This window comes from Caloenas nicobarica, chromosome 1, assembly GCF_036013445.1.
Source record: "Caloenas nicobarica isolate bCalNic1 chromosome 1, bCalNic1.hap1, whole genome shotgun sequence".
Classification (NCBI taxonomy): domain Eukaryota; kingdom Metazoa; phylum Chordata; class Aves; order Columbiformes; family Columbidae; genus Caloenas; species Caloenas nicobarica.
This window is the reverse complement of record NC_088245.1, coordinates 160,395,507-160,412,435: the sequence shown is the minus strand read 5'-3', so window position 1 is coordinate 160,412,435 and position 16,929 is coordinate 160,395,507. Positions and strand designations below refer to the sequence as shown.

Here is a 16,929-nt window from a genome sequence, read left to right as displayed (position 1 = left end):
ACAAGTTTTGCTGCTGGAATATATATAAAACTTAACTGTTTTATATAACTTCTCTGCTTTCTTAACCACTTGCTCCCCTAATAAAAAGTGTGGGGCTTGACTTAGCATGGCTTACCTCCAAAGTTCTGCACTTTGTTTGTTTTACATCAGTTTGATTGCTTTGTCACCTTTTCCTTATTGTTTGGTGAATGGTCTTAAAAACAACAGATCTTTTCTCTCTTCCCATTGCTGTTTGTTGGTGTTTCGGTAGCCTCCAGAGGAGGAACTTTGTGTATTCTCCGGGGACTGTTGGGTAAGGTCATTCATAGTTATGCTGCTACTATGATGGTTGAATAAGAGGCTGCAGTAGTAATTAAGCAGGAATACAAATAGCATATTTGACTTTATATCAAATATGCACATATGTGGGACTAGTCTCCTTACATGCTCACCTTCACCAGCTTGCTATATGCACTGTACTGAAAACAACCTGTTCTTATTTTTCATTCGGTCTTCCCAGAAAGATTAAAAGTGGACTAGGCACCAAAACTAAACCGCACGGTGGGTGAACAGTCCTTCCAGAGCATCTCTGAGGTGCGCTGGGAGCCTTTTGCTGGAATGTTACACACTTTGAGGTGTTTGTCTTGGGGACTTGTCCCAGTAGTATTTTTTTTGGTCAGAAGAACCTCTCCACCTCAGGTGTTTTGTTAAGAACGAGTACATTAACATCAAGAGCAAATTTGGCAAAGGCTCTGCAGAGCAGTGTCAGCTAATTCCATTTTAAGTTCTTACTCCGCTGCACACCAAAAAGTTGGTGAAAGTTGATCTACGCAATGTTGAGCTGAGTTATGCAATGAGTTCTAGAACCCCCAAATAATGTGATATTTAACCAAGGACGTTTCTGTAAACAAAACCCTGTCACTGCAAAAGTACTAAGTGAAAGGATAAAAGTACTTGAAGTATCTTGTATGTACACAGGAACATGCCACAAGTCCCAGAGTATACTCAGTAGGAGTTTAATATGAACATAAGCACCTTTTTTGTGTTAAAGCAAAACTATGAATGACCTTACAGTTTCATTTAACTAACGTACTTCTCTGTGGTTATGCTTGAATCTCACTTTGAATGTTAACTCTAAACGGCTAACCTGTTTCTTCCCTTTATCCACTTTTTTCACCTATCATTGCATGACACGCAGGGTCAGTTTTGTGCATGACACCCGCTAGCAGTATTGGTAGGTTCCAAATTTCTTTATTGATCTCTTTTTATACTGTATATGATGTATATTCACTTGTTTCAAAAATCCTAGGCAAGATTTAGACACTGACTAGAATTAAAGGTTCGCTTGTCCTTCTGGCTGACTTTGCAGAGTGTTTAGATTTGTAGATGAAAGCTGCAGTTTAGATGTGATATCACCTGCTATAACAACTACACTGCAAAAGCATAATACCATGAATTCCAGTCTGCTTTTCAGTTTTCAAGTTTTATTTCTCTTTATATTTTATATTGTCTAGTACTGTAAAATCGTGAAATAACTGGGAAAAGCCAGCAAATTTCATCAGTGTTTTAAAGTTTCATAGTGGTGTGCCTATTTCTCCTTTTTGCTGTGTGTTAGAAAGTTTTATCAGCGTTTCCCAGAAATGCCTACTTTGATCCACAGAGGTTCTGTTGAAACCCGTGATCTGAATCTTGCTCCTCCTTTAAATATATTTGCAGCTTGAAATTAACATTAACAAGCAAAATGCAAGCCCAGTGCAACAGCCTCTAAGACAGAAAAGTAATTTTTCTGTTATTCTACAGCCCTATCCCGGTGACCACTCAGATAAGCAGTTAAAATACCAGCCTTTAAAACATCAAGTTAATAATTCTGTCATGAAGATGCTGATTAAATTCATTCTTGAAATGAGCAAAAGCAGCGACTTTCACAAAATCGACCTTGCTTTTTTAGTTCAAACAAAGTAGTATTTAAATCAGGAAAACTATTATCATCCTTCTCCTGATTTTTGCTTCAAAGCAGACGGTAATTTAACTCTGATAAAGTCTAACAGTTATGCAGTGCTAGTAGAAAAAAAAAAAAAAGAATAAATTGGATTATAAAGACAGCAAGTATCTGGCTTACTTCAAAATGAAGATACATGAAAATAATTTTTAAATTGTGTTTAAAACTTAGATAAATGTTTATCATTTTCCTTCTCACTACAAAGCACTGTATTTTTTTAAGTAGAATTTTGGCTTGGAGTGCTTTATATCAATACTGGGGGAAAACAAATTGCTCATGTAACAATTCTCAGGTAGCGGGCTATTTTGGTAGAGACTTCGTTTGCACAAGTAATCCTCTTGTTAGAGATAACCCCTGCGTTTTTAATGGTCCTTGCTCTTTTTTTTCTGGGAATCGCCGATTGTGTTGACAACCTTCCTTTAATTGTACTTGTAATAAGCTATTTTCCCTTTTTTTTTTTTTTTTTTTTTTTTTATTTCTCCGCCACGCTTTCTCGCTTTGCACTGTGATTGCATGCCATCTGCCGGTTTTAACCCATGACGATGGCTTGCCGCTCTTGATATTCACCATGCCAAAAAATACCACTTCTCTTACCATAATGCTGCACCCTCCTGTTCATTGCTTCCATGGTTCCCCTCCTGAAAGTACCCATGATGCACAACGCTACGGCCGCCACTGTCTCTGCAGCAACAACTCCTGCAACAAGTGTTCCCTTCGCCGCAACAGCCACAGCAAATCAGGTTTGCTCCTTTTAAAGCTTTCTTTCACAAGATCCCAAACTCTAAATGAGTGCTGAGATTTTTTTATTTTAATTTATTTTTTTTTTAACAAAAAAAATTCTCACGGAGAATTTTTTTTTTCTTCTGTGTTTACCCCATCAAATTTTACTTTTATTTTTAAGTCGTTTATAGCAAGTGTTTGTGGGACAGGTTGCACTTATTTAGAGTTAACATTTGTTGCAAATAATGATGTAGCTGTGTTTTGTGTTGCGATGTTTGTACCTAATTACTGTGTAATTAACCAAGCTGGAATTAGAATCACCGTAGTACTGGACTGTTTACAAAAGTCTATTATGAACTCTCGAGTTCAAAAACGAAGATCATCACAGGTTTCAAACGTTCTGATGTGTTAATGTAGCGTTCTCCATGCCATGTGTGGAAGCGACTAATTTGTAAGCATGGAAGCTGTCTAAAATCACAAGCGGGAAAAAGCAGCTGGAAAAAAAAAAAAGAAGAGAGGAACAAAACTGAATGTTTTCTGTAAATGCTAGTGATCAAAATAGCACTCGAGATATTTATGACAATGCCTGCTTTATGTTTGAAAGTGTATCTTTAACCTAGGAATTTCATTTCCCTCGGGAAGGACATTTTTACAAAGAACCCCTGGGGGTTATTGACAGAGGCAGGCTAGGAAAGGTGACACTTTCTCCTTTTCTTCCGCTGTTTGTTATGTTAATGACAGTTCTCATTTTGGTAGGGTCTCCCCCTCCACCTGTAGGACCTGATTCCCAGGGAAGACACATCTGTGGCAGCTCAGAGTGTGCAGCTTTGATTCCTCCGCTGGGGCTGTAGAGATTCCCACCCCACTCCACCTGGCATCTGCCCGGAGAGGGGTTTGCGCAGCACTTGGATCTCTCTGGCTTTTCTGTTGCTTTGGGACCACACTCGAGCACTTGAACCCGAGAGTTGTTTTCCCTCAGATTTCAAGAGGTCAAACCGAGGGGGAAGCAAAGCAGATTTGCTCACCAAGGGAAAGCAGAAGGCTAAGTCCATAGCTATCGCCTTTCCTTGGGTTACTCCTGGCCAGACCAACCAGCTGCAGCAGACCCAGTAGAAATGCTCACCCATTGATTGATTCTCCTCCGCCTGCCAAGGAGTTACAAAGAAATCAGTGAAAATGTTTTGCTTAATAATGTCATACCAGCTTATTTATTTATTTGTTTGTTTGTTTATTTATTTATTTATTTTTATTGTTGGGCCCAAAACTGTTTAAGTATCCCGTGGAAAAATAGAAGTTGCCGCAAGAGTTTATTTATAATAATTTAGGAAAAATATACTACCTCTGAAATACACCCTGCTTTCTTAAAGAAACACAAACCAGTCCATTTTCTCTGGGTTTTTTTAAAGGCTCATTTGCCAAAATTGTGGTGTTCGTGCTTCTAGCATTTTCCTCAAAAGGGGGTTGTCACTTTGTATGTTCTTTTCTGAGAGCTAACTTGTTTTTAATGAAAAAAATGCTTGGGACAAGGAGGAAAGTGCAGCAAGCAAATGGTACATTTCATTGCCCTTCACGGAACAGTGTCCGCAGCAGAAAATTTTTTTGCGGTATCCGGTGTAATTTTATGATCCCAAAGTGGTGACAGAGGGACTTGAAGGTGCCAAGGGACCATGAGAAAAGGGGGTGGTTTGGGGTGGGAGTGGGCTGGGGACCCTCTCTGGTGTGGGAATGCTGCCGGGGCGCTCTGCCACCCACACTCCTGAGCGCCAGAGGGGCCGATGGTGGCTGAAGTTGCAGAAATACCCGTCCACCTACAAAAGGAGTAGTAAGCAGCCTTTGTTTAGCTAATGGGAATACTTTCACAGGAGGCACTGGTGCCACTGGGGAGACACAGGTGTCCCCAAATGCACTTTCTCATCTGGCAGGACGGCAGGCAGAGCCCCTCCTTTCCCAGTGCAGATTTTGTTTGCCTTGGAGGAGTAGAGCATTTTAAACTTAACAGAGGTTGTAAAAAGTGTCTGTCTGTGTTTATTTAGTTGCATATATTTGTGTCTGTGCGTATACGTCTGAAATTAAAGGGCGGTTTAGCATGGGGATGGGTTTCCACTTGTTTTAACTTCAGCCGTTTGGAAGTTTGGCATCCAGTTCATCTGCTTTTCTAGAAGTCCGTGTTAGGGCAAGTTAAGCTGCCCTGAAGGGTCCTGCTTCTTTCTCTTGCCCGTGGAAGGAGCGTAGGTGCATACCCAAAGCTCCGCACGGCTGCACATGGACAAGATGAGTCCCACCCCAGCAGCTTTTCTCGTTGGCTTCTGTAGCATGTGCCATCACTGTCTCTTTATTCTCACTCCTGTCTTTGTTTTAGTCATCGCAAATCTAGTGGGAAAAGAAAAAAAAGCTACTGTAAAAAACTGTGTGTTTGGAAGTAGGTAAAGTAGTAGTAGTTACTTCTGCTTTGTAAGAGGCAAATCTCCAGATTTGCTGTTTATTTACAACCTCTTAAGAGTCGGAGACAAAGCTACAACACTGAGAAAGGCCCCATAGTGACTCTGTGGCCTTAACTCTCGGTATTTCTTTAGCCCAAGAAGCACAGAAGGAGCAGGTAACTAACCTGAGTTAAGACTTTCTTCATGGTCATAACATCCTTCGTTTATGTCCTCTTTATAGATTTAAACTCTCCTGTGTATTTCAGAAAAGGACTTTTTGTAGTCCCATCTAGATAAAATTACCTTTCCTGATTTGTGCCATGTTACTTTACGTATCTCTGGGATGCAGTTTCCTCTATCCAGTGTCTCTACTGCCCTTTTAAATCAACCTGCAGCCTTCAGCCCGTCCCATTTCAGCTCCCACAGCTTCTCCTTACAGTGCCAGACATGACAAGAAATTGTAGCAGGGCTTAATCCTTTAGCTCGATATTATTTGGCTTAGTATTCTGGCTTGGGGAAAGGTTGCTGGACTTCCTTGGGTTGAGTGTGATGATCCTGGTGTCCATGGAGCACCAATGGAAGGAAAAGTCAACATCTCAAAAGTTACAGAGTCTCAGCTGATGGCTAAAAAACCTACCACCTCTTTTGGGTCCAGTAAGTTATTTAGTATATGCTGTCAGCTTGTATTTTGAAAAAAGACGAACTGTATCTCATGTCTTCTGTATGTCCTTTCTTTCTGAAAATAACAGGAGTAACAGCTCAAAATGTGCCTGCATTGACATGGACAGTCGGTCAGGCTTGGCCAGAAACTCTACATGTTGTGTGTTCAGTGTATGGCACGAGACACAAGAGGATTGTGTAGGATTCAAGGTTATACTGTAGTACATCCGTGCAGGGTGACACCAGTTAAGAATATATGAAAAACTGGAAGTCTCTTGCTTTTCCTGCCTTAAAGAAGTTAGTTTTAAAACCCAAATAATTTTCTTGTGGTGGAGGAGAGGAGAATCGCTTTGGCTCAGTGCAATGGAAACAGGATGGACCAAAAGTGCTTTAGCAAACCCTGTTTTACAAATCCTGATTAAAAACTGACTCTGTCGATACAAGAGCTGCTGGTGCTGCAGGTCACCGCGCGTGGACATCTTGTGAGCGGGTGTCCCCGTTTACTCTAGCTGCCAGGCTGTGATGAGAGGGGATGGAGGAGGAGACTTTGGTTTGAGATTTCCAGTGAAAGGTAGGTGGACTTCCAAAAGTATGTGCAGAGTCCAGGAGCATGATGGGTCAGAGATGAGAGGTCCTTCCCCTTTTCCTCCCGTCACAACCACTCCAGCCGTTTCCACCACAGTGGGGCTGGAAGCCACGGCTGCTTAACCTCACTTCAGGGTTAGATCCTTAATGAACTTAAGTCCAGTTGTTGTTTGGGGATGCTTGACAGCGTTTTCTTGGAGGATGGAACCAACAAAGTTCCAAGTAGCGTGAAATGACAGTGAGAAGCAGCATTAGGGCGTGTGTACAGAGGGTTTGGTCTTGGCTCCCTCTAGTGCATGCCTGTGGGCAGAGGTATGTAAAACATCTTATTTAAAATATTAATACAGTAATTGTGTGTAAATAGATACTTCAGAGATCTTTAATAGTTACTGCTGTAGCTAGCGGAGCAGCAGTACTGGAGCAAGCAAGGAAACTGTTACCTGCTCAGCTTCACTCACATGTAGCCATACACAGAGGATGATCTATACTAACGTTATTTGAGAGGTGTTATTCTGAATTCTGGGATGGAATTTCAGTTCTAAATAATGCCAACACCTGCTTGAGAGGGGGCTTTAAATTTCTAAGTAGAAAGCCTTGCTGTTGCTTTATTTGTATATATGTATTGGTGAGTCCTACAAGAATTAAAAGGTTAGGACTCAGCCCAAAATTAAGACACCTAAGTGTTGGTGTCTGAGTGTGGGTGTCTACATGCAAGCTAGAAGTTTTAAGTACCCATTGTAGACCATGAAGGTTATCAGCACAGTCAGATGAAGTCTGGAGAATAGCCTGGCTCACCTTTCAAGAGTCACGCAGCGCTTGGTTCAGTTGCTTAAACATGTGTCTACTGACATTTAAGATTGTCCTAATGTGATCTTGGATGTCTAGGTTATCCAAGACATTTTGACAAGCTTGGCAGATGCAATACAGACAAACCTGCACAATTCTGAACTGGTAGCTGGATGACAGGCAGCAGACCCTAGTCCAAAAGACTGATCCCATGAAGTGATCTCCAGGCTCCGTTGGTGAACTGACGAGGTTGTATCACCCCATTGACTGCAATGAGAGGTTAAGACACCAGCATTTCTGCATCTTAATCTGAGTCCTCAAGCTCAGTAGATGCTTCCTTAGTTCTTGGTTATTACAGGGCAATTACCAAATTCCAAATGATTTTAAAGAAAATAGTCTCACTCCCATCATTTCAGTACAGAGCAGTACGTGGCTTTATGTTCTGTAGCAATGAAAATGGGCCAAAGACTGACAGTACAAAAATAGCATTACAGAAAATGCAGCTTAAGGATGTTATTTAGTGACAACATTATTCTACTCGTTATACGACCTTTCACCAAGAAGGAAAAATTAAAAGGCAAATGAAATCAAAAGGAAAATTAAATACTCATAGGCCATGTCTAAAAAGAAATATAAGATCAACAGGCTGTCTCATGCTAAGACTTATGATTATCTAGCACAGCTGTTTTAAATTATGCATCAGTGTTCACACTAAATTAGGTGGCAATTATGCAGCTATTAATTATGAAATCATGCAGTAGCCTTCAGTTTTGTCAAAATCTGTAAAACTACAATGGAGTGCAAATAAAAATAGTTGTGTTACATTTGAGTGCCACAGACAAAAGGACAATTAAAATATTTGCCCCAGAATTCAAAAAGTAGTTAACATAGCGTAAAATACAAACATGCCGAACATTTAAAGGGGATTTGAGGCGCCGTGTGTGGCAGCTCCCAAGGGAGGGGAGCCGGGATGTGCAGCATCAGGGCATCTCTCCTTGCCAAGGTGCCTGCAAAGGCAGCTGCCGCTCCCAAAGGAGGCAGATTCTCCTTAGACCAAAATCTCATGTGGCACCTACTCAAGCTCATTTCCCCTTCTGCAAAAGGCAGAAGCGCCGGTTGCTCCCTCTTGCGAATATGGCCTGGTGTCCCCCAAAAGGGCGTCCTCTCCAGTCCACCCATCTGGCCCCAGGAAGCCACCTGGGAGGGCAGAGGTTTGTCCTCAGCACGGCTGCTGGAGCCTTTTCTGCCTCGCGTTCCCTTTCTTCCTCGTGAAGACCTGCTGAACTTGTAAATGGGGAATAGAGTAGCAATATACTGAGAAAATGAATCGAAAAAATCTGGAAGGTGGTAGGAAACAGCCTTTTTTGTTGGTTAAAAGCTAGCTTTTGAGAAGGAAGGTGGGAAGGGGAAACAAATGTTATTTACATCTTCAGTGCCAGTATTCAACAATGTTATAAATAAGAGCCTGTGCAAAATTCTTTTTAGTGATTTGAAAAGCTTTAATTTCAGTTTCTAAGGGAATGAGGGAACAGGTAGGAAAGCACTTCTGCTGTGAATAGTAAGTATCTAACCGATTTTTGTCTCTTTTTTTTTTTTTTTTGGCTGAAAGATTTGGTCTAGAAATTCCATAAAGTCCCACATTAAATACTCCTATAGAAGATTCTGTTCTAACAATGGAAAAGGCGATTTAAATGAAAAATTCCAACAAAGGAGATAGAAGAGTAGGTTCCTTTCTCAGATACGTTATCAGAGGGGATGCTTGCAGGGAGTGAGCCCTGGGCAGAACATCTCGCCTTGTGTCTGTACCAGGCTGGAAAAGTGAACCTAAACGATCCTCAATTATGAAGAGTCATTTCTCTAGAGAAGGTATCTGAGTAGCAATAGCTTGTCATGTTAGGAAAGGCAAATGTAAACCACTTGCTGCCTCTTTCATGCTAGACACCCAAGAATCACAAGCCGCAATTCAATCAAGTTATCTTGTCTGAAGACACTCAATTAAGATAGATAAGGAGCTGTAACTTTCAGAATTAAGTTTGCAGATTCAGGAAGTGAGTTTCCGGTCTTGAAGCCCACAACAAATCTCAAGCAGCGTCAAGAAAAGACGCTTTGAATTGCCTTGAAACAACTGATATTATGAAATATGTGGCAAAACTTTGTTTTCGTGAACGGTAAGGCAGCAAAGAAGCGAAGCCAAAAGATTACCCTGGAAAATCTGAAGAAGTTCTGTTTTAAGTCTCATGTAAACTTTAACCAAGTCTTTTGTTTTAATAACATTTTTTGGTGTCTTAGGATAGCGTGTTGTTTCTGTGTAGATGATAAAGCCTTCTGGCAGGCTTGCATACAGTGTTTTAGATCACATGCTCATATACAAAGCCAGTGGGAAGAAATGGAAAATCTGTTCTCTTTTGGGTTTTTTTTTTGTTTTTTTTGGGTTTTTTTGTTTTTTTTAAATTCCCCCCTCACACACCCTCGCACCTGTAGAGGGCTGAAACCTGACTTTGCCTGATAGCCTGCTAGATGGCAGTATCGCATAACATGAGCAGTAAGCAACAGCAGACACTTATTTCTTTTATATAACAAAAATCAAGACGTATTTCCCTTTCCCGTTATAGACTGTTTTAGCTTTCATATCCTTGCAATTAAAAAAAAAGGTATTTATATTTATATGATAACTTCCTTTTGTCTTCTTACTTTCAATTATTCAACAAACGATACTTTGATAAGTTGAATAAAAGTCTTTTGGGGCATATATTTATTTATTAAACATGGGAAATTTTCTTCTGAGGTCAACTCATTTTGTAGGCATTTGGGGAAAATTGATTTTGTTTCACTGTGCTTAGCATGTAAACACAGCTCATGTGAGTCTGGTTTTTTCCATCATAAAATTTTAACAACACAGTGCAGTGCGGAGCTCCAGATGTAGTTCTCTGGGACTCTGCTCTTTGAAATAATTGCATCTGGACGCCCCTCTATCTGCTCCAACTATTTGCCCTTGAAATAAACCAATATTGTATTTTTATCTCAATGTATGATTTATTGCCCACCAGAAATGCCAATCTTCTGCTTTGAATGTGCTGAATGCTGCCCACATAACTGCAGTGGAAACATCTATTTGGGTTTTTTTATTTATTTGTTGCACCTGTCATGACTTTCCACTTGAGGCAGAGATTCGTTAACTTTGACTGACTTCATTTTTGGTGCAATATTATCTGCAGTGACAGACAATAGTATGTATGTCTGTTTATGTGAGAGTATTCAGATAAGAAGAAAATTAAGGAAGCGGTAAGCAGTCAAAAATCAGGAACATTAAGATGTCTTTAGAGAAGTTATAAGTACAGTGAATTTTATAAAACTGATGCAAGTGTTGTAAGCGTGATGTCTGATGAGTAACCTTGAATATAAATTGGGTGCCTTTCTGTGTTCAGGCTAAGTTTTGGGAGACAGCAGGTCTCAGAGCAGTGGTTACTGCTGGGGGACCTGCAGAAGTGCAGCCTCATCTCGCATGATTTGGGCATGCATGATGTGTAAGAGGAAAATAAAAAGCAGGTTTTGTTAAAAGAAAAAAAAAATGCTAGGTGAGGGCACCTAAGAGAATGCAGGTTTGGAGAAGCAGCACCACTACAAGAGGAATACGGACACTTTCACGGGTGATAGGCAAGTTGTGCTCGGCCTTTCGCTCCTTCATGCTCTCAGTTCATCTGCGTAAGCCTATTCTGAGAGTTTCTAAAATTCAAGAAGAGAAGGAAAATGACCTGGAAGTAGGAAGTGAAGAGCACAGGTAATTGCAGTGGCTCAGACCTGCTGAAAGGTAAAATTGAGCGGCTCTTCGAAACAGTCACTGTACAGGTGCTCCTAAAATATTACAGCAGCAGTTTTCTCATTTCTATGTAGTCCGTCTGCTGCCTGTGTAAGTAGTTAAAATAGATTTTGGTAGAATATATTAGAGTGTGTTATGATCAATTTCTAGCACTGCATTATTTATTACTTTAAAGAAAAATAAATAAAGCCAGATCGCTTTCATTTTTAAAACAAGTAGTCCTGTTTCTTCGGACTGAGTAAATGCCTATTAAATTGAACTTAAATATTATACATTATTACTTGAGTAAATACCCATTGAAGCTCATAAGCATGCTAAGGAGTTGGCAGCGTAGATGGCTTTGGATTCTCTTTCAGGACCTTGCGAATATTAAATCAGAAGAACGATGCTGTTGAAGCCTTGAGCCTTTTGGGATCACATAGTTGCCGTGATCATTTCTTTAGGTCATCATGTAGAGCTGGATTCAGACAAGGTTTTTGTCAGCTTTATGACACCCTCATGGCCAACAGCTTGTGCCTGATGGAATGAAAATGTGCCAGCAGATGTGTCCACTTCAGCATGGACATCTGACCCTCAGACATTTCCAGAGGCATATTAGCAACGTATGGGACAGGCAGAACTGGGCACGCTCAGATTTAGGGGAGGAACGAGATGATGGAGCAGGGCACCAGAATTACCACATCAGGGGTTGGGCTGTGAGAAAGCCAGGCAAATAGGACCTCCACCACCCCTCAGGAACCACCTGATGCCCGCATGTTAGTCACTGCACGGGCAGGCAACCAAGGAGATTATCAGTGGCCTAGACATCTCATCCTTTATATATAAATCAGAAGTCACCTTGTTGATAAGCAAAGTAGACAAATGTATGGGGACGCCTTGGATTAATGGAGAGGCAACGAGATAAAAATCCTGCTTTACCCTCGAATTAAGGTGAGGTCCACAGTTAGCGAGAAAAACGAAGCACGTTTGGCAGTGACAGTGGGGGTAACAAATTGCTTTCAGCAGGTCCTTCCAACCCTACTAGTAGTTCCTTTAAGTTTTATTTGGGGTTATGTTTATTCATTGTTTTTGTTGTTGTTCGGTTGGTTTTGTTTTTTTTTCTTTTCAGTGTTTGCAGATGACCCCGTAGGGGGATGCTGGTTTGGTGCTAGTTTTGCAGGGATACGAACTGGTAACCATGAACTCTGAGAGCAGAAAGGGACAAATGAGTGAGGCAAGTGAGAGCTGGAACCATCTCAGCTGTCAGCCAGTTGAGGACAGGTGCAAATCCCATCCCAGGGGGAGTGTCAGTGGGAGTCTTGGGGTGGAGGACTGGAAAGCTTGGGTTGATGCTCCATGGAGGTGCTGCCGTTGAAGCCATGGAGAAACAGGAGCTGAAGAAGTCCATCTGTAAGGCTGTGTAAAAATTAAGACCAAGTGTAGCTGATAAAATAGTGGTTACTCTCAGTAAATGCCTGAATATTCACTCATCCTTTTCCACTTTTGATTAAAGAAGATTGATTTATTTTGAAGAAAGAGAACAAGGCGCATGCCATGAAAGAGCATTCTAAGAGAAAATGAAAAATAAAGAGATGGCAACATTTCCCAAAGGCATGGAGGAATATAAATAGTCTTGGGTTTCATGTCAAAGGGAAAAAATACTTGGTGTTAGTTTTATTTTTAGAAAGTGGGAGAAGTTATGAGACAGCCTGATATGAGTTGGCTGTCTGAAAATATCTGTCATTTTTAATGCATACCCTAGATATATCTGACCAGTCTGCTACTCGTGTGAAAAACATGAAAATAGAAAATGTCGCTGTGGAAGGATTCATCTGCCCTGTCGCAGGTATCTAAAAGTTAAATACCTCAGTGCGAACTGTTTGCCGCAGAACTCCTATTTGGTGGAAGGGAAAAAGGCATCATGAGTTGATAATCTATCTCATGACAAAAGAAGTTGCCCAAGGTAGGCTAGGAAGATGTAAAATAGGTGACCATCTGAGGCCTTCGTGTTTGAAATCATCTGAGATTAGTCTTGTGTACAAGGAAAAAAAAGTAATATACTACATTGCTCTTAAAATGAAAGGCTGAGCAATCTAAAATGTTTTTGGAGGGATAAGTGCTTGTAATCTGGAAGTCAAAAACGATCTCAATACCCCCTTAAAACCTATTAATATAAAGTATGATTTGGAGAAATAATTTCAGAACTTCTGAAAGAGAAACATCTCAGAGGTAGATGCAAAGTCGTGTTTTCCAGCTGATCCACTGTAACCGGTCTTTAGTTGAACAAGAGTTCATGTACACTGAATTCATGCAGGATGGTAAATTTTCTGTATTCATCATTGCATAATAAATCTGGGAGTGGATACAGACTTCGACACAGGGAAGATAAAGAAGCTTCATGAGTTGCAGCTTCAAAACAGAAAATCTCAAGCCAAACGGTGTTCTTGAGATTCATAGTACCTAGTTGTGATTCTGGGTAGTTTGGCTAATTCTGTGAACTGTATCAAGTAAAGCAGTGCACATAGTAACCTGGATATCAGAAAACTGAGTTCACAAAGGTGAAATTTCCACCCTAATTGAAAAGAGATTCTCAATTTTACTTTTTAACCCTTGAGGCAATAACCAGTCGCAGACGCTTTGACTGGGTCTGAGGAAAATCCAAGCTGACGTCGATTCATCTGCTGTGTTCCATGGGTTGGTAGTTCGGAGAGAAGCTAAAACCATTGGCGGTAACATCTCTCTTGATTGTCATTCACGTTGGTCACCCTGCGGAGCTCTATCACCCTTAGCAGCAACCCTGGCTTAATTTAGGGATGTTCTGTCTTGCACGGCAGGCTTGGTGACCACTATGGTCATTCAGAGATCCTGAAGGTAGCATTCTAAAAGAACCACGCTCTGATAGAAAAGAAAGTCTTGGCGTTTGGGAGCTGAAAATGCCACCTCTAAAGAGCTGGGAAATTTGGAAGAGCAAATGCTTCTTGGTGGTTAGAAAGCAGTTTGCAAGAAATTTAGGTTCACTCTATGTGTTTGCGGTTTCAGTGAGGTCTGGTGATTAACATTGGCAGAGTTGTAGTGATTTTGGTTTAAAGGGCAGCCAGCTTTCTGGCACTTCAAACAGGTACCAAGTGAGAAGACAATGGAGACAGTACCCTATGTCTGTGATTGCCTCCAAAAAATGCCCTTTGCTGTTAGTAAATCTTCTGTGCATTACTACCCCAGGCTGTAAGTGCTAGGCCATTCTACTTCTGCTAGAAATGGTCTCCTTATCAGATCTCTTGCTGCAGTAGCAGAAGTGTGGTTTTTGGAATGTCTGTATCCACACCTGTGGACATGGATACGACCTTATCCGTACGGAGCATGAGAAGGTGCTGTCCCACGCTTGACCTGGAGACCTGTGTACAGGGAACTGTGTCTGCAGGTGTGTGTATGTACACACACACACTCATTGTGTAATCTTATTTTTCATTTTTTTATGCTTATATATACTCCAGTAAAAGTGTCAATACATTATATCAAGTTGCTGTGAAATATAAGACTATAATAGTATTGCTGCAAGTATGAGTCATATGTATGTACATTTGAGATGTAATCCTTCAAACAGTAGAAAGTGTGAAGGTTGTTGGACATATTTACAAGTAACAAGGGAGTGCAGACTCTGCAATGGGTGTTTGCAGGGATGTTCCTTGGTCGGTATGTTCTATGTAGCTTCTTTTTCAGTATGCAAGCGATGGAGCAATTAGCAGCGGTGCACACTTAGCCTCTGTCTTCCATCACAGTTTATTACTTCATTACTTCATTTGTAGATTAAACAGAAGAGGTTCACAGTGTGTTTTCCATGTAAAGTAGTTTAACATTTTATGTTCCTCTGTCAGACACAGTGAAAAAAACAGTTGCAGAAGCTGCTACCTGTGTATGTAGCTATGGCAGAGTTGTGATATCTTCTGAGAAATAGGGTGTGAACATATAATTAAAGACTACGGGATACATTTTACACTTTGTGGCTAAGATTAAAAAAAAAAAAGTAGCTCCTCAGTTCTGCATCTCTGCGCTGGAGAAGCTTGTTCTGAAGGAGAAACTTGAGGGTTTTTGTTCCTAGGAGGACTCCTACGTATGCTAGAAATAGCCAGGGTGCAAGATGCCCTAGTTAAATCCCCTGCATGGGCGGCAGTGCGGCGAGGACGATGCGATGGGAACGAGCCGGCCCCGTGGCCGCTGGCGGTGGGAGAAGCGGGGAGAGCTCCAGCTGTTCCTCCCGCACCCGCGGCCACGTAAACAGGACGTGCTGGTGCACAAAAGGAAAGTGTTCGCATTGTCTTCGCTGTTTCCTGAGTTTCCAGAGGAGGGGAGAAGCGGCAGGGATGGAGATGGGGCAGTGGAAGCCCTTGCCTGGGCTCTGCCGCTCGCCGGAGTGGGGCAGGGATGGGGTCTCCGCTCTTTTCCGCTGCCCAGGGCCCCTCTGTCCTGCCTGACACCCCGCAGGGTGAGTAGCGCTTGGGTTAATCCTCCCTTTTCCCAAGATACAGCCTGAGGTTAAGCTCTCTGCCTCCTCTGTCACACATGTTGGAGGAATTATAATAGGAGCATCAGTCTTGTGGGGCTGTTTGACCTTTTAGGGCATCTCGGCACAAGGGGCAGTGATCTGTCTCTGTCTTTTCACTGTGTGTGTTTCTGAAACAGTGGTACAGGGAGGAAGAAGCTATAGGAAAATGCAAGTTTATCTCCCCAAAAGTTGGCAGACAACGGAGGTGGCTGCAGTGTCTGAAATTCTAATTTTTTACACTAGTAGATTTCAGGTTGAGTTCCATTAAATCAGACCTTACGATCCCTTAAATACATTTGTGTGATTATGGCTAACCCAGTATAGTTAAAGATGCTTTATTAATTACATTGACATGCTGGGTTGTAACACTCTAAAAATATCAGTGCTGATAATCTTGGTCACTTCTTATTTTCAGCACAGCTACGTTCTTTGTGCGCCCCGTCAAATCACAGTGTTGTAGATGAACCAGGGCTATCACAGGCAGGGCTTTATTGTGTCAGCAAAGGTATTTCTTTGTTATTTCAGTAGGAAACAGAAGATAGGCGATAAGCTAACACACTCACAATGGGTGGAAGTTCATTAAAAATGTATGCCCTTGTTGTATGTATGTTGTATTTAGATGTGGAGCCCTTTGGAGCAGCAGGTGTTTGTACAGTACCATTACAATGTGGCCTCATGTGTCACCAGATCTTCAGTGCTGATGGCAATCAAAGGTGATTTTTGGCACGCCGGCAAGTTAGGTGGGGTCAAGGGGCTGGTAGTTGTGTACAGAGAGCAAACAGCGATGGCAGAAGGTTCCTGGCCTCCCAGAGCAGCAGGAGGTCTCCCCCTTGCTGTGTGGGTCGAGTGGCAAGCTCGAGCAGAAGGATCACGTCGTAGGTACTGTAGGAATTGGGGTTCAGAGGTTTTGCATATCCCGCCTCTCTCCAGGACCGGGCTCTTCCCCTCCTCCTCGCTCCTGCAAATGCTTCCTTCATCTCATTGGCAATATTTTCATTGAACTGAGCTCTCCGAGCAGTTGTCTGCAGCAGGTAGGAGTTTTGCTGGCACACCGTGCCACGCTGTACCTAGGACACAGCATCCTCTGTGCTGCCAGAGCAGCCTGCACGCAGTGACTGCAGGTGTGATGGGGCAGGGAACCCCAACGAGCGCCTTCCAGGCAGAGGCGAGCGTGTTTCTTTTTGGCAATCTGTATGTCAGAGGTAGTATGTTGCTAAAGTTATTTTCTAAACACCTATTTTTATACCTTTTAAAATAAACACTGCATTAAGCGGCGGTCTAGCTTCGTAATACACAAGTGGATCAAAGTGCTGTCATGACTGTCTTGCACACCACCTACAAATACAGTTCAAAAATACGCCGAGTGCCAGATTGAACAGCAAGAGCAGGTGATGCACTCTTAATTCCTTGACTTGTGCTGAAGTCTGGAGCACAGACTAGCAGT

General features: G+C 41.9%; 1 protein-coding gene across 6 annotated transcripts in view; it reads left to right on the top strand.

Moving 5' to 3' along the window:
* Positions 1-16,929, top strand: part of MBNL2 (muscleblind like splicing regulator 2) — a 110,149-nt gene that overhangs the window by 91,024 nt on the left and 2,196 nt on the right. For 2 of the 6 annotated variants that reach the window (XM_065648154.1, XM_065646546.1), the window contains one exon: positions 2,624-2,718. The exons of the other annotated variants lie outside the window; for them this stretch is intronic. In XM_065648154.1, the coding sequence (XP_065504226.1) occupies positions 2,624-2,718 (95 nt within the window). The remainder of the gene's footprint in view (positions 1-2,623; positions 2,719-16,929) is intronic. 6 annotated transcript variants of the gene reach the window in all.